The following is a 25,189-nucleotide window of genomic DNA, read 5'->3' as shown; positions in this document are numbered from 1 at the left end:
ACATGATGGGTTTTTTTACGATTAATTTGAACAGAATAGGTTATCACTGCCAGCATATTTGGCTGGGATGAAGTCATCCCAGTTTAACTGGGATGAACTCAACCAATAAAAATGATGAAGATCACATCATAATTTAGGTGGGTGTGTCACTGACCTGCTTTTTCCAATTCTATGGTTAATTTATTTACCTGGGGCTCAGGTTTATGTTGAATCTCCTTGGTTCCATCAGAATCTATCCCAATAGACGCATGAGATGGTACTATCATAGAGTTTCTCATTCCTGGCTCATATGATGACTCCATTGTAGACAGAACTAGATTTTTTTTTTGTTTTTTTGACCAAAGGTGAGCAATTTTATACAGTTTCTGGAGTGAAGAATTCATGAACTACACACCTCCCTTGATTGGACTTTTGGAAGTACTTTCTTCAAGTGGAGGCAAACTCTGAGCAGCTTGCAAGCAGCAGAGAGCTACCAAAATGTTCTTTTGCAGTTGGAATAACTTACCCATTTCAAATGAAGCACAAGTGGAAAAGTAGTGATTCCTGACACTTGGAGAGGGGGTTTTTGAAGCTATGAATCTTTGCCTCTATAGACAAATTCTTGGTGATACATCCATCAGTGTCAATCAAACCTGACAAGCAAACCATGGCGCCTTGTCAAAACAATTAAAAGCTGGTTGCTCTGACACAAACTGATTCAGAGAAACTGTACAAGATGAACAACCTACCAGCAGCTAGATACTGCACATAATTTTTCTTGTGCAAAGTGCGGCAAGTATATTCAAAGGCAATAATAATTGTTAAACAAGCCTGGGCTATATTGAGGCTGAGGGGTTACAAAGGAATACCAGCAGATTTTGCCTTAATATTTATTCAAAAAAACAGGAGTGGTGTGTATGTTTGAGTGCCAAAAATCCATGTAGATAAAAAGGAAATCAAATACTTGTGCTCAGGTCAGGACTATTCTGCCGTGTCTCATCTGTCCAATCATATTGTCAGATCATATTGACTCAATTGTGCTTTGTCTGGACCTGGTCCAGACTCTGTATTCCCATTTTAAATCCAGCCAGAAATCCCACCGGGGTCAGGATGGACTTAAATAAGTCACCCTTGCCTGAGGGGCTTGTGACTTATTACTCATTCAATTCTCAACCTCAACTCACAAGACCAATTTTACTGAATGCAATTCCCCTCAAAATAGGGAAGTTACACTAGCAGGAATGGTAGTGTAACAAAAATGTAATGGAATTTGTGATGTTGTTGTTACAATAACAGTAGTAAATCTTCTGTTACTTTTTCTTTTCTGTTTTTTCCTGTCTTCAGAGGTTCCTTATATTATCCCTTGCAGTTACAGGAGGATAACATGCCCAAAACAGGGGAGGTTTACCCCTTTTGTGGCATTTTGACCTCAGATAACATGGCTAACATGTCATCTCTGTTATTTATACCAGTATTCAGGGGCAAGCCACCCTCTGTTACGTTAACCACAGGTCCAAATTGTCATTTTTCCAGATAACAGTGACACATTATCTGGGAACAGTGGGAATTTATGTTGCCAAAATCTCTTGTTATATTGTAATGCATGGAAATTCCCATCATTGGTCCTCAAAACAGAACTCCCACTTATTTTGGATTCCTTATTTCCAGCTCAGCTATCTCTAAAAAAACCATTTTAAAAACAGACCTACTTCGCGCAGCAGCGAAAAACTCTTCGCGCACAGAATCGACCGTCCCCCGACGTCAAGCCCGCTGTGCGTGCAAGCCAAAAAATACTTCGCGCACAGCAACTTCCCCCAAAAGAAGGAGGAGATTTTTCTCAATTTTTTTTTTTGATTAATCAAAAGAGGGGGTCTTAACTGCCCTCTCCAAAAATTATTGGATTTTTTGGAGGTGTCCTTGTCATGTAAAAAAAATATATATAATTAGGCCCCGTTTGGAGCCGATATAATCCAGGCGATATATGAGTTTTTTTGCATGACATCCTATGTGACATCTGATCAGGTCCGCCAAAACTTGATCAGATGTCACAAGTTTCCAGATTATATCGCGCAATCATATCGGCTCCAAACGGGGCCTTAATATCCAAAAAAAAGGCACCCGCTACCCCGATAGCCCACCCCGGGGCCTTTGTACCTGCTCAAACTTAAGCGGTCGGGTACCCAGCCCCTCAAAAAGAAAGTTCGAGGGGCAGCAGTTCCGGGCCCGGCTATCCCCCAGCCGCCGTGCCGATGGCCGGCACAGGCCATCGAGCGGAGTTGCACACTCCCCCGATAACCGGCCGGCCAGCAGACATGTGTGCATCTAGCACTATTTACCGGACATCGAGGGGATTGTGTACTCCTCTCGATGGCCACTCTGTCCCGGTCATCGAGTGGAGTACATACTTCCCTCGATGACCGGGTCCGTTCCGGTCATCGAGGGGAGTGTTCACTCCTCTCGATGACCGGAGCAATCTGGTCATCGGGGGAGTATGTACTCCTCTCGATGACCGGGTCCATGCCGGTCATCGAGAGGAGTACATCCTTCCCTCGATGACCGGGTCCGTTCCGGTCATCGAGAGGAATGTTCACTCCTCTCGACGACCGGAGTAATCGGGTCACCGAGGGGAGTGTACTCCTCTCGAGAGGAGTACATCATCCTTCCCTCGATGACCGAGTCCGTTCCGGTCATCGAGAGGAGTACATCCTTCCCTCGATGACCGGGTCCGTTCCGGTCATCGAGAGGAATGTTCACTCCTCTCGACGACCGGAGTAATCGGGTCACCGAGGGGAGTGTACATCATCCTTCCCTCGATGACCGAGTCCGTTCCGGTCATCGAGCGGAGTGTTCACACCTCTCGCCAACCGGAGCAACCAGGTCACCAAGCTCCGGTCGTCTAGAGGAGTGAACATTCCTCTCGATGACCGGAACGGACCCGGTCATCGAGGGAAGGATGTACTCCTCTCGATGACCGGAACGGACTCGGTCATCGAGGGAAGGATGATGTACTCCTCTCGAGAGGAGTACACTCCCCTCGGTGACCCGATTACTCCGGTCGTCGAAAGGAGTGAACATTCCTCTCGATGACCGGAACGGGCCCGGTCATCGAGGGAAGGATGTACTCCTCTCGATGACCGGAACGGACCCGGTCATCGAGGGAAAGATGTACTCCTCTCGATGACCGGCATGGGATGACCGGGTCGATGACCGGCATGGACCCGGTCATCGAGAGGAGTACACAATCCCCTCGATGTCCGGTAAATAGTGCTAGATGCACACATGTGTGCTGGCCGGCCGGTTATCGGGGGAGTGTGCAACTCCGCTCGATGGCCTGTGCCGGCCATCGGCACGGCGGCTGGGGGATAGCCGGGCCCGGAACTGCTGCCCCTCGAACTTTCTTTTCGAGGGGCTGGGTACCCGACCGCTTAAGTTTGAGCAGGTACAAAGGCCCCGGGGTGGGCTATCGGGGTAGCGGGTGCCTTTTTTGGATTAATATTATGATTTTTTTTTTGCATCACAAGGACAGCTTCAAAAAATCCAATATTTTTTGGAGGGGGCAAGTAAGACCCCCTCTTTTGATCAATCAAAAAAAAAATCCGGAAAAATCACCTCCTTTCGGGGGAAGTCACTGTGCGCGAAGTGTTTTTCGGCTTGCGCGCACAGCGGGCTCGACGTTGGGGGACGGTCAATTCTTTGCGCAAAGAGTTTTCCGCTGCTGCGCGAAGTAGGTCCGTTTAAAAATAAGAATTACAAACAAAATGATTTTGATGTTGATCACGTGACTACATTTCATCCAGACTAGCGAACTTGTGGCTGCGCCGCAGAAAAATCCACTGCAAAAGACCAACTTGACATAGAATAATAAACCTGCAGTTGTTATTGATTTCTTATTTGGGTGCAATAAAAATTGTAATGAAAACATGAACTGAGGAAATTCAGGATTTTTGGTTAAACCACTGAGCTTGGGAAAATTGGCCCTGAAGCAACCCCAGGTTACTGGGCTGACCCAAAATTTTCTAAAAAAATGTGTATTCTCAAACCATATTAGTTGTTGCCCTGTTGTTCAATTGCACAGGAATAAAGCAGATTGGAAAACAATGCCATTTGAGCAAGAAAATAAACTGACCCAAAGGGATAACCTGCAAATAAAAATAAACTTATTCCTTGGCAGATTCATCTGGAATTATACATGATTGAGTTTCAATGCATTTGATCTTCACCAAACACATTTAATATTGACCACTGGACCAGAACAATACTTTAAATACCATGAAGGAGGTAATATCCTAATTATCTCAGAGTGGGAGAACTCAGTGACAGAGATCTGATGGTGAAATTTAGCACTTCTCAGTGGGTTAAGGAAATTCTTGTGATTTCTCATTCAGATACTGCTATTTTTTACTTTTTGTGCATGGAGGGAAAATTCTTGCACACAGGAATTTACATTGACTCAACATCCCTTGACACTGGGCCCCCCTCCGTGCGCGCCACCAGCTCCCCTCAAAAAACTATCCGCACACGGGGGAGCCGTGCGCTGACAGGTGGCTGGGTTGAGACACTCCGGACATACGGAGGAATAAATCCTCTCAATGATGGGTACAGACCGGTCATTGAGAGGCCACATCCCTCTTGATGACCAAGATAGACTGGTCATTGGGAGGACACATCCCTCTCAATTACCGGAATATACCAGTCATCCAATGGCTACATCTCTCTTGATGAGAGTCAACGGAAATTCCCGTTCACAACGAGTTTCCCTCTGTGCGCAAAGTAGATCCGTTTAAATTTGTGAAACTAAATATACTGGTCTTCAGTATATGTAATGCATTCATTTAGAAGCTGATATCATTAGAGATTTTGGCTCAACCCAGGACAGTAAAATTCATACATAGCAATGCTGTGTCAAATCATGCACCACTGAACGTGAGGTTATTGTATTGCGTAATTTTACAACAGATGTATCATGAGATACTGCACAGATGCAAATTCTGATCATTTACATTGCCAATCAGGGTGTACAACAAAGGCTTCAATGCCCGTGAATTGGTCAAAATACCTAGCAAATCAGTCATCGAATGTGCTAGGCACAGACATGATATGAGAATTTTCATTGCGTTAGAAGATGGGTAGTTTAAAATTAAAGCAAGTATTATTTAAGTTGAAATTGGTATAGCATTGTAGGTCCCACAGAGTATGAGGAAGGTATTTCCATTGAACCTCACAGAGTTGGAGTGTGCAAGAACAGTTGAGTCAATAGCAGGAGGAAGATGACACACCCAACAGCCTCCAATTATTTCAAATGCTACATACACCAAGCATTGGGGGCAATATTAAAGTTTTGCAACATCTTGATTCCAAATTATAATGTGTGGTCATTTTCATGAGATTTTTTTTTTATTTGAAATAAGGAGTCAGTAAAAGCTGCTAAATGTCCTGTGTTGTGTTTTGTTTTTTTGGTAAGACATTATGAGCCACATAGTACACGTTACAATGATTACATGTACCAATTTTCTGGACTAATTTATTCAGGAAGATTGACCTTTATCTCTATTCTTTAGAGAATTCCCACCGCGGGCCCTAAATCGGGGCCCTAGTTGGAAATTTCAGGAGTTTACTGCCTCAACCCGACCCACCGCGGGCGCTATTTGCGTCAAAAATTTATGGCCGTCCCTAAATATGGACCTCGAGTCCCTACATGTAGGGACTCCTAGAGACTCACCTACCGACTCCTCCATCCCCCCTCGACTCCCTTTCACGGAACAAAGTCACGTGAAGCTACAACTCCCACCATCAGTCACACCCCCGAACAATATGTACCTTGATGGCCAAGGCAGGCCGGCCATCAAGAGCTACTCCCCTCGACGGCCCGTTTGTTCCGGTCATCGAGAGGAGTACATACTCCCCTTGATGGCCGGTTCCTTCTGGTCATCGAGAGGTGCACATACTCCCCTCGATGTCCGGTTCCTTCCGGTCATTGAGAGGAATAGTACTCCCCATGATGACCGGAACAAACTCATGGTCTGTTCTGATCATCGAGGGGAGTACATACTCCCCTCAATGGCCGGTTCGTTCCAGTTATCGAGAGGAGTACTCCCCACAATGACCGGAACGACCGTTTTGTTCCAACCTCATCGAGGGGGGTACTTACTCCCCTCGATGGCCGGTTCGTTCCAGTTATCGAGAGGAGTATATACTCCCCACAATGACTGGAGCGACCCGGTTTGTTCCGATCATCAAGAAGAGAATTCCCCTCGATAACCGGCCTTTCATGTGATTGACGGGGGAGTGAACCGGGGGCGACGTATGCCTTTCATGAATTTTTAGAGACTCTCGCGGTGTATGCCGCAGCAGTTTGGGGCGCTAAAACTGGCTGCGCACTCCCAGAGATCAAATTTTAGCGCCCCAAAAATACCGCCCGCGGTGGAAATGCTCTTATGCACAATCAGCCCTCTGTACTAATTCCATTGCTAGTTCAACAAAGGAGGAGACAAAGCGTTCAAGGGCCGAGTTTTGTTGCTACAAAAGAGGATGTCATGATCATCAAATCTGGCCAGTCTGTACAACCAGACATTGGCCAGCCTGAACGGCACGAAGGGCAGCAGCAGCAACAGCATGACCTCTGCGGCCTCTGTTCTTGTTGAACCGGGCCCGATCAACAACTGGTACACCGTTGGCTTCTTCATTGTCTTCCTCATCACCATCTCCTCCATACTCAATGCCTTCGGCATCAACCTCCAGAAACTCGGACTCCATAAACAGTCCAAATCAGCCGCCGGGGCTGCTTGGACGGTCGCTCTACATCCTTTCCCAAGTCATGGGTAGCACTATGGCCCTACAGTACATGCAATCAGGTAAGTAGTACCAGTTTTTTCTCTTGTTTGTTGGTTGAAAGTCAAACCTGAATTCTGTATTTTTCTTGCTTGAAATAACAGAGTATATGGTGCCTCTAGGATTGACCTGATCGATCTTCAAATTTCTATTTCCAACATGGCTACTGGGGATAAAGATCACAACGCTAGATGCGGTCCGGACGCCAGTGTTGATATCAGGGGTCGTTGGGGTCATTGGGTTTGGGAACATCCAACAGGCGGAGATCAAAGAGGAGGCGAATATGTTCCTCTCGCTCCAGCAGAAGCTCCGGGCAGGCCTCAAAGACGTGAGCAATGGTCGCTCAGCCGCGCCGACCATTCCATGATGCAACTCGTTGGCCTCCTCTGGGGCTGTAGTGCCGGCCTGCTCGCCAGCCAAACCCTGATCTTTGGCATATGGAGATTTGTAATAAAGGTACTGTTTATAGACAAAAATGATCTTTGGTCAGCAATGGTACAGATTTCAAGTGGTGAGTATGCAACTGTGTGGAGCGAGGAACGATGAGGAGGAGGCGCTAAAGGTATCATACCATTTTAAGAATGTTGCGTCAAAGTGTGATACCGTTGGATTGAAAACTTGGGGAATGTCTTATCCGAGCTGTGGAAGCAGATTCCGTTTCTGGTATATTGGGCAGCCGGACGCTGTTGGCAATGACGGTAGAGGTGTTCGCGGTATGTGCCGGAATGAGACGACTGGAAGGGTTTTGTGCAATGTGGAAAACAACCAGGGTGTGGTGAGAACGGAGACAGTCTAAGAAGGGAAGTCCTCAGTGTACCGGTCTGACGCTTTTAGAATTGTGTGGAGCTGGCTTTGGTCACAGACTGTTGTTCTGGTTTATCGGTCTTTGCTCTTGGGGAAGCGGACAATGAGGTAGAAATTTCTTTGTTCTGAGTCGTGTAGGTTCACAATCCCAACAGCCCAGCAAGGTGCTGATTACCTCTGCCGCAAAGATCGAGTCATGAGCTGGAAGAGCACCAGTCTGACGCTTTTGGACACAAACTGATTTTTGGGCTTATCAGGCTTTGTTCTTGATGGATTATAGGGGAAGGTTGGAATTTCTTTGTTCTTGTTCAGGCTCAAAAGCACTGTGAATTGGAATCTGGGGGCGTCTCTCGAATATAAAAAGGGGGCATGTGTACGTTCAGAACCACAGGACCCCTGGGAGGTATTGACTGGCTCTGCCGCAATTGTCGTCCTCCCAGCAATGACCTTTGCTTAAAGATCACTGGTTACGTCAAGAGCTCCTTTTTTCCTCAGTATTGTTCCTTGATAGGGGGAAATGCTGCGCGAAAAAAGTAGTTGTTGACGTAATTAGTGATTTTTAATTAGTTGAGGTTACTGCAGGGGGCTGTAACCAATACAAACTCTTTTTCCGTGAGTTGGAGAAAATTCAAATTCAATAAAAAAACAGAGGGTATGTCCCAGGAGCCAGAAGCCAACGCATGAACACCGCTAGTGGAAATTTTTCTTGCCATCAGAGACTTTCCAGCAAGGACAAAAGCACTAATTTATTAGAATTTATTAAATTTGCCAATTGATTTCAATGTGACTCTACAAGTGTTTTCCAGGCGGGCAACAGAAATAAACACCTGAAAAATGTAAGACCTGAAACAGGCATTGGATATGAAATTGGTTAAGCAAAAGATCCCTGTGATCAAGAAGAAGTAGAAAAAAACCAAACATGGAAGCACAAGAAAATAAATTGTGAGGATAGCTCAAATAGTGTTAAACCCAAGAGCGTGTGTGTTCTACTTACCTTGTAAAGGATACAGCTAAAATAGTGTGAAAAATCAGACCACGCACCTTTAAGAAATCTTGTGGAGATTAAAAAATAAAACTGTAAAGGACTGAACCATTTTTTGGCCCCAAAACTGGAGGTTCAAGACATACAAAAGAGAGGACCACTCTGTTAGAGAGGGCCAAGATTGTGACTCAGAAGGAGCAATTAATCACCCTGTCCCAATCTGAAAGGACCTTTGCCCACCCTAAAGAGACAGCCCCAGTTGTTTGACAGGTTTGTCTTTTTTGGGTGGGCAAAATTCCTTTGAGATTGAGCCAGTGTTGTTCATTTCCCCTTCTGAGTCACACAGGAAGGGATTTTGGAAGTTCTTGTAGAGACTGTAAGATGAAGATGTGTCTGGAAAGAGTTGAACTCACAACCTCAGCCATGCTGAAACACATTCTAGAGTGCTTCCTTTACCAATTAGGCTACAGGCACTTGTGGCTGACAGCTGGGTGTTTGGTTATACTTTGGTGATACATCATGGTAGCAGACCAACAGAAAACTTGGCAGTTTTTTCCTTCTGTTTTCCATCCTTCTTTCTTCTCTTTTCTTTTAGTCAACCAGTGGTTGTTTACCAAGAGGTTGATGAGGACAAATTCCTCTTTCTTAATCCTTTTGACCAGAATCACACCCAGCTACACCTTTTCTGCATTGTTTAAAGTATGAAGAAATTTTCTGGCTGGTAGTACATTGGAAGACTTCCCGTAGGATCTACGCCCCCCGTACAGACTAAAATTTCACAGATCTAAACCTTACTTGCTGGTGAAAAGTGATTGAGATCAACTTCTCACCAGCCAGTAAGGTTTAACCTGGCCTGACAGATCTGAATTTTTAGCCCACGGGAAGTCATCCATTATGTAGCACCTACAACTCAGCATCTTGAAGAAAAATCAACTTGGCCAAAGTGGAGTCTACCCTCTTACATATAATTCAAAAAAATGGCCTAATTGAGGCTTCTAAATGTATTTCAAGAAAACCATTTTTCAACAATCAAGGTGCTCTGAGGGGTTTGAAAGGTGTGTGGTAGTGTTCTACCCCTGCAACCAATCTGTAATTCCTGTGACAGATGATTGGCTTGTGGCAAATTTTACAAGAGGTTTTAAACATGATGGGTTTTTTTACGATTAATTTGAACAGAATAGGTTATCACTGCCAGCATATTTGGCTGGGATGAAGTCATCCCAGTTTAACTGGGATGAACTCAACCAATTTAAAATGGGTTGATCTCATCCAATGAAATATAAAACCAAGGGGGGTACCTTGGATTTATATTTCATCAGTTGAGATCAACCAAGTTTAAATTGGTTTAGTTCATCCCAGTTTAACTGGGATAACCTCAACCCAGCTAATTATTCTGGCAGTGTATGTGGCAGATCACAAGGATTAAAATTTTATTATGTAGCAGATCACAAGGATTAAACTTGTACTCCCAAAATTTGATTATCTTGGTGGTCATTGGGGAGGTTTGGTGGTCACTACAGCCATTTGGCTGGTACTTCTCACACAAGAACCTCAACATTGCGTGCAAAGTCTCTCCCTAGCGGGAGAAACTTGTGTTAAGTTCAGGACCGCTTTACCGTTGAGATTGCTGGCAATCATCTTGGCCATCTCAACACCAAAGATTCCCTGGTTGTCAAGACTGCACAATCTCAAGGGCCAGAAAATCTCTCAGAGGGATTCCTTCACTGATATGTGTCAAGGGGTGCAAGCGGGAAGTGGTGGGAGGCCTGAAGACAGCTTTCTAGTTCACTGGTTGTAGTTGTACCAATGTTTATTGGTAGTATTCATGTATTCTAGCTCCCAGTTTTTTTTCCAGTCTATAAAATTGTTTTTATCTCATTTGTAGCCTATTGTTTTTACTATTTATAGTCTGAGTCAGTTGATCCAGAAAGACAAACTCATCTCCCTCTTTGACTCATTCATCCATTAGCTTAGACACCGGCTAGCAAAATTTTAAACAGGGAACTGAGCTGGACAGCGAAAAACAGGTACATTTCCGCCATTCCAACGAAGAAGAGCTTACAAATACCGCGTGAACCAGATAGAACCGGCGAAGCACCGCTTGCATTGATTTGTATTTACAGATAGCTCCCAGATGCGCAGCTTTTGTAATTGGGCCGGTAGCTCTGTTTTATCTAGTATTCCGCATGTCATATCCACTTCACTCGGACTTACTTGGCCGGGGCGAGCTTAGCAAAGGCCCTCGGAATCGAACAAGGCCCCAACAGTCAGGTGCACTCTTGGTCACAATTCATGGATCAGGAGTTCCATGCACGGCTATGACTCATGGCATGTGTTGACTGGCCTGCGTTGACTGACCGGCCATGTTGACTGATGAATTTTGTCGACTCATCATGACAAGCCATGAGTCATGGCACCTAAATACACTATAGAACTGATATACATAAATATTACATGCCCAAGTCGCAAGCTGTGGCAGTTCTTCTGATTAGACCCTCTGAGTTTGCTCGACGCACTGTTTCGTTTCGAGGGTCGCTGTCCCACAAGCCTCCAAATCCCGAGGTTATAAAGCCCGTCGGTGTGGCCAGGTTGCCAGCCTTGACAAAGTACTGTTGTAATTCCAACGTATACCTCAGGCCACAATCTTTCACCTTTGTTCGAGCTTCAAAAAAGCATCCAAGTCATGTTCCAGCTGGCGGTATTAAGCTTTGTGTTTGCTCCTCTAATCCTGGTTATAGCCCTTGGCACTAGCGTAACTCCTATGCCAACTGAAACAGTAGTAAGCTCTTCTGCCTTGGCCATAATCAACCAAATTCATATCTGATTACCAGTTGTTTCCATCTTCTGACGCCTTTTGAATCTAGCTCGTCTGTAGTGGATCCGTACCGGTGGGGAACATCGTATCCGCCAACGGTGCCTACTATGCCATCTCAGAAACTACTGAAGATGCCACCGGGATGTGTAGTTGCGATCGCTCGACCGGTCGCCTTGATTGCGGAGTTCCTCCGACGTTCCCAATCTCCACACCACAAGGACCTGCTGTCTGTCAATCCCAAGGTACAGAAACCTGTGCTAGCTCAAACATAGTAAGTACCACACTCAATGAACAATCAAAACGAATACGAGAACATGTGGCGGAAGCTAAATCTAAGCGACTCACTTCATTTCTACAGTTTTTGTGCCAGACTGGCAAGCTAATTGGCGGCTTGAATTCCGAAGGAGGGTTTTTCGTCACCGATCGACCCGATATGGCCAGCGGCTATTGCCAATGTGATATGCAAGGGGAGGCTTGGAGGCTTCGATGTCCCGACTACCCTCTGTCAAGTTCCTTTGCTCAGTTTTCACAAAATCATATCGACTGTTCAAAGCAAGCTGATTGCTCAGGATTGTAAAATAATTTATGTACAGCAGAGCATCTCTGAATCATACTCTAGTTTTTCATTTGTCTCTCTCAATGGACACACACTTGTCCTTGCACGCAGATTGTACTTTGTAGTAATTACACAGAAGATAGACACTTTTTCAACAAAAATAATACCATGGAAAAACTGTCTTCCAAATTTCACACTGATCTACTACTATTTACGATTCAAAATCAGGAAAAAATTAATATACTACTATCAAAACGTACAAGCCCCTAAAGAAATAAAATTTTGCACTCATCATGAGGATTCATGATAGCTTTTCACCAGAATTTCCACTGGTAACACTGGGCAGTCACAATACCAGTAACAGTGACGTTGGTTTTTTCTGTGTAACTGCTGCTGTTACTGGTGATGGCAGCGCATTACTGATAGTTCCTTTTTCCCGCATTTTTTTTGGCACCAATTCCTTTTTTTACTGGAAGCTATAACCCCCCCCCCCCCCCCCCCCCCACATGGCACACACACACTGTGAACTTCACAAAAGATTTCACTAGTGATTTCATGTCTCTATCCTTCATCTCATACTAGGTAGATTCTTAGCTTGGCAGAGATCCCAGGCCTTCTCTCTGCCCATGCTAGGTGAGCCTTATTTCATTTTCCCCTGTTCTTTCTCTCTTGCTTTTTTTAGATAGTACTAGCAGAGAGAACCCGGACCACCTTCTCTCTGCCAACACTAGTCCTATGTGAATTCAGACCCCAACATTAGTACTAGAATTCATCAGGCCCCATAGCCTTGTGCCTTGGACTCTTTTGTAGAAACCAGTGACCTAATCTACCTGGAGTCCCCAAGGAAGTGCATTTTTAGATTTTTGCAATAAGAAGCGGCCCATTACTTGCTGGTAATGGAACATTAAAAACAGATAATTGCGTGGATATGAATTTTTTTTTTTTTGGCAGCAGTCTCCCTATGGAAGCTCCAACCAAAAAAAGTCAAATATCAACGCAATCACCTGTCTGAAGGCACAATTGCAGGGGAGACGATAATTTGGTCGGAGCCAATCAATACACCCCAGCGGCCTTGGGATATTGCTGGTCTGTGTCGCCTCCTTTTATGTCATTTGAAAATGCGCACAGCATGCCCGTGTCATCTCGCGGCCACACAATCTGTTGCATTCTTCCTAAGTCCGGTACCTGGCTTTTGGTGCTGCTCAGTTTCCTTTTGGCCTTGTGCATTTCCACCTGCTAAAACAGGCAGTTCACACTTCCTTTTTTTCTGTTATCTAAAGAGTCGATGCTCCCAGTCACCAATCAAATTTCCTAAATAATAACCTCTTTTGTCCTACATCCTGAAAGCCTGATCTCTTCATTATTCAAATTTCTTTATACGGCTTGGCCTCAGTTGCTTTGCCAGTGCTATCGTCCGCCCGTAAGAAATACTAGCTGTTTTTGTGTTCATGAACTGCTGCATTTGCTTTATTTGTCCCGGTACTGTCTGCTCCATTTGCTTTATTTGGCCCGGTACTGTTCGCTTTTCCAGTAGTGCTCGTGAATTATGCCTAGGGGCTTTTGTTTTGATCTCCTCAAGCGAACGGGTGCCATTTCTTTTCCCGGTTCCTTGATCAGCATAAGTCAAGATACTTCTGGTGCTTTTCAATCTATAACCTCGGCTGTGCATGTGACCGAAGCTACATATCCTTGCGGGGGAACGAGCTGGGCACCAAGAGTTCCCCTCTGTCCATCCAGGCAGCTAAGTGGGTGGCCCTGAGTAATCCAAGCTGGGTAGGGCTCGGACCGACACGGCGGAGCCCGACTCATATATTTACCGTTGCTTGTTGTCCCTTTGTATCACATCCTCGTTTTTACTCTTTGTGTCTCTATTACGTTCAGCATTTACATTTGTTCCTCGTCGTCCTTATGCCACTCGCGCCATGGCACTCAATCCCTCAAGCTCGCTGTTTCCCTTCTCAAAGATAATGGAATTCTTATCAAACGGGTCCATGCCCCACACCCCATCACTAGTAGACCTCGTGATGCTTGGGGGCTGGAAAGAAGCGACTCTGATCAGCTACAATTGTGCAATAAATGAATTCTTCAAATTCTGTGACTCTTGCGACGAGCCCCTCGGCACACTCCCCACCTCGGGAGAAACTCTTGAACGTTTTTGCGTGGGGCAGGTCACAACTACTACATAAAGAACGGTGGGAATATTGAAATCCTCATTGTTGCGCAAGTAAATATCCAGCCTCAAGGCCTGGCACATCTTCCACTCCGCGACGTTCCCGACTTGGAACGAAGCCCGGATTGAACCAATTCTTAAGTCGTCGGCGCGGGTCGACACCACGTTGACCAAAAGGGCAACAAAACCCCCTGTCATATCGTGGCAGCTTATCGCCATAGCAAACATCCGTTTTGGGAGTAGCAATTTCGACCGTGCCGTGGCAGATTTGGCCTTTGTAGCATTCTGGGGCTTGGCCCGCCTGGGAGAGCTGACATACGCAAAACGACACGGCCAGCTCTCCTGGGCGACGTCTCTACTGACGACGGAAGTCAGCTTTTTGGTAGACAACGCCGCGGGAGAAGTAGCAACCCTCACTTCGCGTTCGGCGAAAACGGCCAAGCCAGAGACGCTGCAACTCATTGTCCTCGCCAAACAGGCAGGCATATTATGCGCCGTAGACGCGCTGAAGAGACTCTACCAACAAGGCCAACTTTGCCTCCACCTCACCAGATGCGAAGTCCTCGCCCACATCCAGGCCGCTCCCATGCATGGCAAGTGGGCACTCGAGCGTCCTAGGCCACATTTTCCCAGTAGGCAGAGCTTCCCCAAGGCACCCGTTGGGCATGACCGCGGAAGAAATTTGTGCCCTAGGCCGCTGGAATTTCAGATGTTACAAGTTGTATATACGGCCATATGGGCCGTGGGATCTGAAACGCACATGTTGTGTTCTCGCGAACTTCAAGGGAGATGGGTTGGTGATTGCTGGTTTTTGGCGCCTTCTTTTCATTCCTGCAGCATTTTTTCCGGAGTTTGTGGGTTCATGCGCGGCTCAGGCTCCCTCAAAATCCCTGAGTGGTGGGTGAACACCTGAAACCCAATCCTTTCCTTTGTTGCAGTAGGTATGCTGGTGGTATGCCACAAAAGCCTGACAAAAGGGACAGGCCTGTGCAATGGGACTTGACTGCTGGTTACCAGCGTTCAACCACATGTTTTAAAATTTCATGTAATGACGGGCCTAACTGCAGGGATTGAAAATTGCTCTGCCAAAATTCACCATCATCCATGAACCGGATGAGGTGTTTGCTACCAAATTTTCACAATATCAGTTCCTGGTGGCCCTGGCTTTTGCAATGACTTTAAACAAGGCTCAGGGTCATACCCTGGGGCATGTTGGAGTATTCTTGCCAAGTCCAGGGTTTGCAAATGGCCAGTTATATTTTTCTTTGTCAAGACCACCAAACCTTCAAGGTTTAATGGTAGGCTTAGTTGAGACAAAGCCAAATTATATTTAACCTCAAATTTCATTCATTTGGAACTTTTCAATGATGCAGTTAGGAGATTGGTTTGGTATGTGACAATGGCCCTAGCGTGAACAGGTGTGGGGGCATTTAATTATTTGTGGTAGATTTTTGTTGACTTCAGTTTTTTTTACTGTATTTGTACTCTTGTTTTGTGAGGTTTTTCTGTGAACTTTAGCTATATGCATTTCAGATTGGTGTGCACTGGAAAGAGTGCGGCTTGGGTGTGGCCCGCGGCAGAGCCGCGAGTTCCCTAGTATGTAAATAACAAGGGGGAATTTTCAAGCACCCATCTTCTTCTTAGGCTCAGGCACCAGATCTTCTAAAACATTGCCTGCCTCCTTGAAATTTCCAGCAAGAGAGAAATGATCCCACAACAATTTCCAGATGCTGATTCAGTAAGACATGGCTAATGGGTGCAAGCCTAGCTTAAATCAACCTCTGAAAAGGAGGGTCTGGGGGACCGCAACCAGAGGGCTGTCTGTAGTAGAGGATTATGAAGACTTTCTGCAGGCTTGCAGACAAAGGAAGGATTTTCAATCCCAAAAGCAAAATTCAAAATTCAACAACACATTTACAAAGTAACCTGAATAGACATTCTTTCTTGGCAATAATGATAGGCACCCTCACCTAAATTGTTTATGCTGAAGCTCCAAAACTGATTGGATGAATTATTTTTGAAGATTGGAGCAATCTTGAAGGATATTACATTGCTCTGAAGATCCATTTTATGATTTTCTGATAATATGCAGGAGCAATTATCCTATTTGCCAAAACTGAGTGGCTACTAGTACAGGTGTAGGATCTGCAGATATGCGTGTCTTTGTGAATCCAAGATCAACAAGCCATGATGGTTGTAGATCCTTGGTTTCTATTTCTTCGTTTTTTTATTATATCCAATATGCTGACACTTGTTGCGTTGGTGGGCCATGGAAATAAATTCCTACCTTGTTTTTTTATTTCCCTTACTTGTTGTCATAATTTGTTTTATCATTTCAACTAATTGTTTCCCAAGCTCTTCTTGGCATGGTATAGGGAAAAGAGCTCCCTCCTCTCTTTCTTTCTTTCACTCATTCTTTGACCCCCCTTGAGGGAGGTCATGGTGTGGAGTTGAAATCAAGAGGGATTGTAGGGATAGGTCCACAATTCCTTAGTAGGTTTTGTGGAGTAAATGCCCTGTGTGATATCCTAGCAGAAAGGCCTGAGCACAAAATATAACTCCAGGGGCCTGGAGCCTACTCAGACCTAAATGGCTCCTATCCTACCCAGCATTTCTTAGTCTGAACCTGGTTGCAAGTCCAGGGTTGTGGAGTTCCACTTAAAAGGTCTAAAAATCTCCTGTGGTTGAACCCAGTAAAAAGCTCTTCAGTTTGCTGCATTACTGTTGTGGTTGGAGAAAGTAGCACCCTGGAAAAGGTGACCAGGGACCACCACTCCACAAGATATATCCCAAAGAAAGTCAGGTCAAGGTGGTCTGGAGAGCTCCTCTCTGCAGCTCTGAAAAATGTCATAGGGCTTAGAGCAGGCTAAATGAAGATCAATGCAGTAAAATAATAATCACTCCACAACAGAAAACCAGAAAAAAAAGCTCTGCTGCATAGAAAGATAACTCTGCCACAAGAAATTGTAGAAAACATAAGAACAACACCAGTAAAGCAAGTAAAACGCCCTCTGCAAAGCACACTTGCTCTGCACGTAAGTAAAGTAAGATAAGCACAAACATCCATAAAATTAAGTCCAAAAAGGAACAAAAGGAATTGGGAAGTATGAGAAATAATCCTCCCTCCCCTGTAAAAACCCCAGGGAAGGAAGAAAAGGTACTACTACCACCCAACTAAACAATCATAGTGGGAAACTGCTCTCCCCCGGAGAGGTATAACACCAGGCCATAAAATCCCCCACCATAACCATGAAGAAAACAACAAGATCCTCCACCAGCCTGCCATTCTTGCCATCTGTCAAAACCATTCCCATGTGCCCACTTGCCATCTGCCAAACCCTTCACACATGCACACACACAGTGTAAATACATAGTGATTCTGTTGGAGATGCTCTACAGTGTGTCAGTGAGAGCACTATATATATTCACAAAACTGTTTTAGATGGTGAAGTAAAATTCCATTCAAGAAATGTACTAAAAGATGTCTCACACAGTCCATTCAAGCCAACTCATTGAACGGACTTGGTTAATAGAAAAGAGATGCATTGACTCCACCTTTACATTGCATGAGAGCAAATCTACTGGTTTGTTTTGCTCCAGGAGCCTATTTGTTTAGTTATATGTAGATTTTGAACCCCCCTATTGGAGGACTTCCTGTCAAAACTTTGAATAAATCTGCAATTTCAGATTTTCCAGGGAAATCTGAAATTTGTGACTCTGAATCACTTTAGTCTTTGGGGAGCTTTGGGGACCTAGATTTACCTTCAAAATGTGAAATATGTTGGCTCAGATCTGAGTTTCCATATGATCAACATAACATTCTCCATTACACTCACGGTTTGCACAGGTTCAAAATATGCAAAAGTGCCCCTCAGGATGCACTGCCACAAGTGCCTTCTGAGGGGGGCTATGTACCTCAGAAGGAAGGAGCGGGAGGACTTGCCAGGACTTGCCGTCCAATTTGCATGGCTAATGTAGATTGTGTTGATTATGTATAACGAACTCATGAAAAAGAAAATGGATTTTTGCGGTGAGATTTTGTAGTCCCAGAGCTTGCCAGTGGTTCCGATTTTGGGCCTGCAGGGTCTGCAGATCATGCAGTGGAGGACTTCGCGTCAAATCTGCAGCCCCTGCAGGTGTTGATTTACAGCATCAAAACCTCAATTTTTGCGAGGAAATGCAATCTAATGCAATTATGGTTTTCAAAGTTGGTTTGCATATTTTTATGCATGCATGAATCATAAAATCATAAAAATATGTATTTTGGTGAGGAAATTTTGTATTACATAATCAGACAGTCATATCCCCTGCAAAAAAGATTTTATGATTTTATGATTTATGCATGCATAAAATTATGCAAACCAACTTTGAACACCGGAGGACTTCAGGACCCAGGAAACCCCTTATAAATGACCGTAACCTAAAATCCAGAATTTCGACAAAATTCATACATTTTTTGACTCCATTCATACACGTTTTGTGCGTACGCTTTGAGGATTTCCCAAATTTCCATACATTTTCCATGCCTACCATTCCTGCCGAGGGGGGGGGGGGGGGGGGGTGCAAAAAAAACACCCTGGGGTGTGCTGCCAAGGTGGGGCACTGGGGTACCAAAAATAAGCCAAGCTGTGCTGCTGAGGGGGGGAGGGCTACGGGTTTTTCTGGTGCACTCTCAGGAATTTCATACATCTTAGTTACTACCCTCTTGTACCCAGGAAAAATTTCATACACTTGAAGTGCTTACCATTGAGGCCAAAAAAACCCATTCATACCATTTTTGTGCCTACCATTTTGGGTTTTTGCCAAAAAATTCATACATTTTTGTTACAGTCATTTACAGGGGGTTTCCTGGTGTAGAGCTATGAATCCTAATATCTGAGTAAGACGAAGAAAACTCCCCCAAGGGACATATATTTCATGAAGAGAGACTATATATAGTAATTGTAAGTACATACTTTGGTTGATGAGATAATAAAACCATAATAGACTATGTATATGTAAATAGTGTGAGAACAAATGTGTAAGATCATGAGGAAATATAGAAATAGAAAATAAACCCATATTTTGGAACAACACCTGGGTCCTAGGACTTTCCGCCAATCTGGAAACCCAGATTTTCCCAGATTTCGCAGGGAAATGGAGGACTTCCCGCCAATCTGGAAACCCAGATTTTCCCAGATTTTGCAGGGAAATCTAGGCAGATCTGGGATTTGGGGTGATTGAGCCCAGATTTCCCCGCAAATTCTGGAAAAATCTGAGTTCCCAGATTGACAGGAAGTCCTCCACCATATGTAAATGCCGGAGGCTGCAGAATCCAGATCTGGTTCTATGTACAGGGTCTACCACCCGACCATTCCCGCGGGGGGTCTCGGTTTCCCTTTTTATTTTTTTGAAACAGAACGCATCAACCACACAAGAACAGACGACGATGGCTGCGAGCATCCTATCAGCCACTCGGAACCCAGGCGGCAGCACAAGAACCCTCCTACTTGTACTCGCCCGCGCCCAAGAAGTAAGCTGCCAGTCGATCGACCGACGAATCACCGCCCTGCTCTCGTCCCCGATCAACCACTTCTTGCGATCGATCAAACAGAACCTCTTCCAATCCTTCAGCGCACTCTCCTCTCATGAGCCATCACCCACAAGAACATCGACCATCGATCCGTACTTTTTTTACGACTTCGGGGGACTCTTGAAAGCCGTGCCGAAGAAAAAGGTCTCTCATTCCAGGAAGCGGATGCGCTCGGCACACAAAGGACTCCAACCCAACCTCAGTAAACATTTTCGTTCCTTCGCCACCCAAAAAAAAAAAAAAATCATAAAAAGTGATAGCTGAATTGGTGCCTGTTTCTTTTTTCGGGTATAGGTTTGGGAGTTTGTCCAGCTTGTGGTGAACCTAAGCGACAACACTTCCTATGTCTCCACTGTTATGCAGATAAAGTCCTCGAACGCAGCAAGAGTATCAAAACACCTTGGGAAAAGGGCATCACTCCTTGATCATCATCCCCCACCAAAATATCCCTTCACCTGATCAGGACTTCTTCTTCAGCCATCCTTATTCCCTTCTCCGGTTGTCTTCTTCTTGCCTCTACAGAGTCGTTGATTACCAATCTGCATTTATGATATATATAATAACTCGGGGGGCTATGAAATCTTGGAACGAGGGAGAGAACGAAGATCATATGACAAGTTTCCATGATTACAAAAAGAAACTGACACGAAGCATAAACAGTAGGGAGAGACAAACAGACAAACAGGTTAAGAAGAGTGTGTGTATTGAACTATTCGTAGGAGGAAGAAATCTATATAGTTTTTTTTTAAGATGAAGGGGCTCAATAGCGGTCGTCCTCATCACCTTCCTTACTGAAGCCGAGCCTATCGAAGAGGATCTTCTCATCCTTCTTGACCCGGTCTGTCTTCCGCTGGACCTCCTGGCGTTGGAGTTCGGAGACGGTCTCGACGGTATCACACTCGAACTGCTTGATGATCTCGTCCTCCTTATCCAAGTCCTACATGTAAATTATAATGCCGATACGCAGTAGATGAGTAATGATGTAGTTGAGGGTAGCTGAAAGGTCACTCAACTATTTCGCCTAACAGGACCACATTCTCTCCTCTGACGAGATAGATACCCCGCCAGACATCTGTGTATTTACAGATCCCCTTCTTCGTCTTATTCTTCTGAGTCCTCTGGTTGTCACTGCCATCTTGCTCGGTCTGATTATCCTGCTGAGCATCTTCTTCCGATTCGATTCGTACATGGATGCGCTCGATCGTGTCTTGTAATACAAGATTGGCTGTCCACGCGCCATTTTTTTGTTAGTTATGTGTAGTGAGATGAGACTAGGGAGATGGACTTTACCAAATTGGTCATACGACCTTAGTACGCCGATCAACTTTTTACCATCCCGTAACGACACCAGAATTTTTTCTAGAAATAAAGGCAACATCAGCAAATATTCTTTGGACAGATTCAGATGGATAGGCCAGCGAAAAACAAACTGACTAACTGTCGACTATGTCCACTAGGGCGCCTGATGTTGTGAATGGGACATTAGTCAGAAAGTTGTCCATTTTTCTATTTTGTTGGAGTTGAAGTGTGCCGGTTGAGCATGTGGGCTTGGAAGTTGGGTGGTCCCCGACAGCCCACCCGGGGGCTGTTCGGGTTCTGACTGATCCTCGCTGACCCTGTTGACCATCAACCAGACGAACTACGCACATATTGCAGAATATCGGCGTCAACCATCCAAGCATGTCGACCAGCCCCAGCGCACCGAGGGTGCCGTCGAAGCGAGAGCTCATCCAACTCAAACCAGCCGCAACACCGATCCGGCTCGAAGGGGACACGGCCAGAGGACTCCAGCCAGCCACCTACCATCCCATCCATGGGATCCTCCAGCAGGCACCCACCATCTCCCTCAAGAACCAGAAAGTGCTCGAGGAGGATGAATACATGGAAGCACTCTCCAAGATCATCAAGCGAGACTTCTTCCCCTCACTCGACCAGTTCGAGCGACAGAAACAGGAAGCCATCGAGCAGCGCCGCCGGAGGAACATCAACAACCTACTACACTCCCCATCAGCATCCTCCGTCCGCTCATCCTTCACCAACTCACATCTCAACAACCTCAACTGGTCCGCTGACAGTCACCCCCTGCCACCCTCGAAGGGATGGGAGGATGGCGGACCGACCCCAAAGATCACTCAAAGTCAATCTCATCCTTCGTTTTGCATAATATATAACCACCATCAGTCGCACTGACTACATGTAACCACCCATTCAGCTGGCACGCCAGGGAGAACGCCCCTTCGAGCCCCCGAGACACCGATCCCCACCCCTGCGCCAACTCAGCTGGTCGACCCGATAGGATCAGAGCAACCCGCAGCTCGAAAATCGTGCGACGATTCCCTGTCCCTCGACGAGTTTTGCTCGCGCTACACATCCGAAGACAACTCCTCCTTCTCCGAGATCCTCAACAATGCCAACCGACTCAAACGGATCAAGTACGCCTGGGCCTTCGATTCCTCCTCGAAACACAACTCGCGGCTGCTAGAGTCCACCCTCAAACGTGAACATCTGATTGGCATGATCGGCAAGATGGCCGAGGGCGGCCACGGAGTCGGCTTAATCGAAGGCATCTCCGGCAAACCTGGCGAGAGGAAGATGATCGAGAATGTGGTGACGACCGAAGAACGGCTGGCGATCCAAGCCGGAGAAGACCCCATGAAGCTCATCACAGACGGACAACCCCCTCAAACCAAAGCCTCGGGTACTACGACTACGACTACTGCTTCTAGCACCGGAAAATCAGCGACTGCGATCGATCTAGTTACCGACCGGCACTCACAGCCGATCAAGAACCCAGACTCATGGCCGCACGTGACCCGAAACGCACTGATGTTCTCGCCCGACGCAAACATAAGCTCCCATCAGCCCCCCAAGCCGCCACCCTTCCCTGTCAAACCTTCTGTCATCCCTGGAGATCCTAAATCAATCAACCACGCCAGCACCAGGATGACTAACGATGATTTCTTGGAAGCTAAGCTCAGAAAATCTAGAGCCAGCACTAGCAGTCGACATAGTCTCTCCTCTCTTAGCCCCACTCGAAGTCAGATTGCCGCCGCTATCAATGGAACCCCAAGTAAGTCACTTCACTCTGGAGAGCGTCCTATTCTTGTTTGCTTATCATCATCCATTCTCTTAAAAGATACTGCAAACGGTTCGCCCAAAGTGAATGGATTCTCGTTTGTTCCGGAGCTACCAACGCCAGATCCAGACCAGATGAAGACGAGCACAGAGCTAGACCAACTGATGACGTGGGGCGAGATCATGACGACGCCGGTGCGACTAGGTGACGGCGAAGACTCAAGTGGTCGAGGGATGGCTGATGACGATGAGGAGGAGGAGGATGAAGAGAAGATGGTGGAGGCGGGGCCGTTCCGGATCTCGAAGCGGGCTCGTAGGGAAGAATTGGCGATCGGAATGGCCCGACAAGCCAGCAAATCACTGCGACAAAAGTACGGCTATTCGGCGGGCCTTGGGACCGGGAGATCAGGACCTTCGAAGCTCCGTCGAAGTCTATTGGCCGACCGCCAAGCCTCGTCGCCCTCTCATCATCCTCACTCCTCCCCAAACTCGCCCCATCGAAACTCGAATGTCGCCCATTCTCCAAGACGCGATCAAATCCTTAGTCCCGCTGCTAAGCTCCTGCTCAAGAAAACCGGCGGCTCGGCCGCCTCCTCGCATCCTTCCTCGCCTCTTGCTGCTGGTCATCACCACAAACTCGGCCAGGCTTCTGGCCCGGCTGTTGCCAAGAAAGCCGGCATCTTTACTCCGCTCGTCGCTCGTAAACCTTGAAATCTTATATCAACGTGCCCACTACTTACATTTCCTTTGTTTCTCCCTCGATTCTTCTGTGTATCATCATGTTTTTTTATATATACATACATATCTTTCGTCGTTGTCGTTCTTCATCTGGGTTTCTTGATCTTTATGTAAAACAGAATAACAGAAGAAGAATGAAAAGGGAGGGGAGTGAAAGCTTATATCAGTCACTACTCTCACTCCATCAGCTGTGCCGCACTCACCTGGATGCAGTGCGCATCCAGAAAACTCGATGGACCTTGCATGATTCAAGCTAGTCTAGCTCATAGCCGCTAAATTTCCAGGTTATTACGTTGGAATCCACTCAGAGTTTTCTTTTGCCCATTTTGGTCTCAGTCCTGTTTTTCAACATGGACCTTTCAGGGTTGTGATCACTCACATCTTTCTCAAAGCTTGTTTCACTCTACATACAAATATAGCTCTTTTGGAAGGACGTGGGAGTTAACAACATGAATACATATTTATGTTGTTACATAACTCCAATTCAGATCAGGACAAAGTTTGTTCTGAAATTGCAGGCGAGGCTTCAAAGCCTGCGTCATACGGGAAGCAGTCCACCCTCAAATCACAGATCAGGCAGTTGGTTGAGACTGAGTTAATGTTCAGTTTGGAAAGGGCAGGTTTTCCTCAGATTCTGGCGGTGAAGCTACTTATCTACGCAATGGCGCATGAATTCCCGTCGGTTCTGCCACCAGCAGAAAACCAAAGTCCAAGATTTCCGGGTGTTAACAGGCCATGAGGTCCCCTGTAAATCTGGTCCAGCAGCCCCTGCAGAACCAGAGACTTTCCTCAACTCTATAGCCCGGACTAGATTTCCCCGCAAGAGTTTGCATGACAGGCTGCAGATCTGGTCCTGTAGGGGGCTACAGACCCGAGGGGAAGTCTTTTTTCGGGGAACGGTGTCGGTGGCTTCAGAACTGCGGGAAGTGTCTTTCTGCTTCCTGTGCGTGTTTAATTTTGCATTATCATCCACTTCCAAACCGATGATAAAATAGTTATTGAATCCGGCTCAACTTGCCTACCAGGGACCTTGCCGTCCGATTAATCATTATGACGTGCAAACTTGATGAAGCGCTTGTTGGATGGGAGATAGTCTGACGCATTATACTCTGGATTTTCAGTTGGAAACAACCGGGTATGTCGAATGTCGGTTTCTGGTGATGTGTATACTATCACTAATGACCGCATGGATTCCGATGATCAAGCCCTCATCACACACCCTTTAATTGGCGAAATATCCTCAAAAAGATTGGTTGCCTAGTTTGCAGGCCAGAAGCATCCAACCGGAGACATTTGTACAAATTTCCTTGCCGTGACGTGTCGTGCGTTGTCCTTGTTACTTCTGAAAAAAAACGTGTTGAACAACTCTGACGAGTCAATTACGATTACGAGCTGTGAGCCGTAACCTTTGAAGGAGCACTATTCGTCTGATTGGCAAGTCGCCCGAAGGCTTTCATGAAGAGATTAATACTTTGGAGGGGAACTACCGATATCTTGTCATCATACCTGGTTACGTTGCAACCCAAATACAGCAACGTCTGGGGCTAAGACCAGCTCATGCTGATATCAGGGAGCTGGACTCAGCTAAGCTGGACACAACCTTGAAGTCTATAAATAGCCATAATCTTCCCAGTTTGCCGGATTCCATACCGTCCAAACATTTGTACAGC

General features: G+C 45.9%; 5 protein-coding genes across 5 annotated transcripts; 3 read left to right on the top strand and 2 right to left on the bottom strand.

Annotated features, from left to right (window-relative positions):
• Positions 1-6,519: 6,519 nt before the first annotated feature.
• PtA15_3A217 (uncharacterized protein) lies at positions 6,520-7,044 on the bottom strand (the record flags this gene model as incomplete). Its single annotated transcript, XM_053167163.1, has 2 exons — positions 6,520-6,726; positions 6,937-7,044. 2 exons carry the CDS (start codon positions 7,042-7,044, stop codon positions 6,520-6,522), a joined length of 315 nt encoding a protein of 104 aa, XP_053018407.1.
• Positions 7,045-11,276: 4,232 nt separating this feature from the next.
• On the top strand, positions 11,277-11,985 carry PtA15_3A216 (uncharacterized protein; the record flags this gene model as incomplete). Its single annotated transcript, XM_053167162.1, has 3 exons — positions 11,277-11,372; positions 11,458-11,679; positions 11,767-11,985. 3 exons carry the CDS (start codon positions 11,277-11,279, stop codon positions 11,983-11,985), a joined length of 537 nt encoding a protein of 178 aa, XP_053018406.1.
• A 7,577-nt stretch (positions 11,986-19,562) lies between these two features.
• PtA15_3A215 (uncharacterized protein) lies at positions 19,563-20,131 on the top strand (the record flags this gene model as incomplete). The annotated part of the gene is made up of 2 exons (XM_053167161.1): positions 19,563-19,908; positions 20,001-20,131. 2 exons carry the CDS (start codon positions 19,563-19,565, stop codon positions 20,129-20,131), a joined length of 477 nt encoding a protein of 158 aa, XP_053018405.1.
• Positions 20,132-20,466: 335 nt separating this feature from the next.
• On the bottom strand, positions 20,467-21,208 carry PtA15_3A214 (uncharacterized protein; the record flags this gene model as incomplete). Its single annotated transcript, XM_053167160.1, has 4 exons — positions 20,467-20,643; positions 20,720-20,931; positions 20,997-21,065; positions 21,145-21,208. The coding sequence occupies 4 exons, from the start codon at positions 21,206-21,208 to the stop codon at positions 20,467-20,469; spliced, it is 522 nt and encodes a 173-aa protein (XP_053018404.1).
• A 178-nt stretch (positions 21,209-21,386) lies between these two features.
• PtA15_3A213 (uncharacterized protein) lies at positions 21,387-23,492 on the top strand (the record flags this gene model as incomplete). Its single annotated transcript, XM_053167159.1, has 3 exons — positions 21,387-21,843; positions 21,919-22,776; positions 22,843-23,492. The coding sequence occupies 3 exons, from the start codon at positions 21,387-21,389 to the stop codon at positions 23,490-23,492; spliced, it is 1,965 nt and encodes a 654-aa protein (XP_053018403.1).
• Between the last annotated feature and the right edge of the window lie 1,697 nt (positions 23,493-25,189).

This window comes from Puccinia triticina, chromosome 3A (assembly GCF_026914185.1).
Source record: "Puccinia triticina chromosome 3A, complete sequence".
Taxonomy (NCBI): Eukaryota; Fungi; Basidiomycota; class Pucciniomycetes; order Pucciniales; family Pucciniaceae; genus Puccinia; species Puccinia triticina.
Note: the sequence above shows the minus strand (reverse complement) of the source record. Positions and strands in the feature narration are given on the sequence as shown.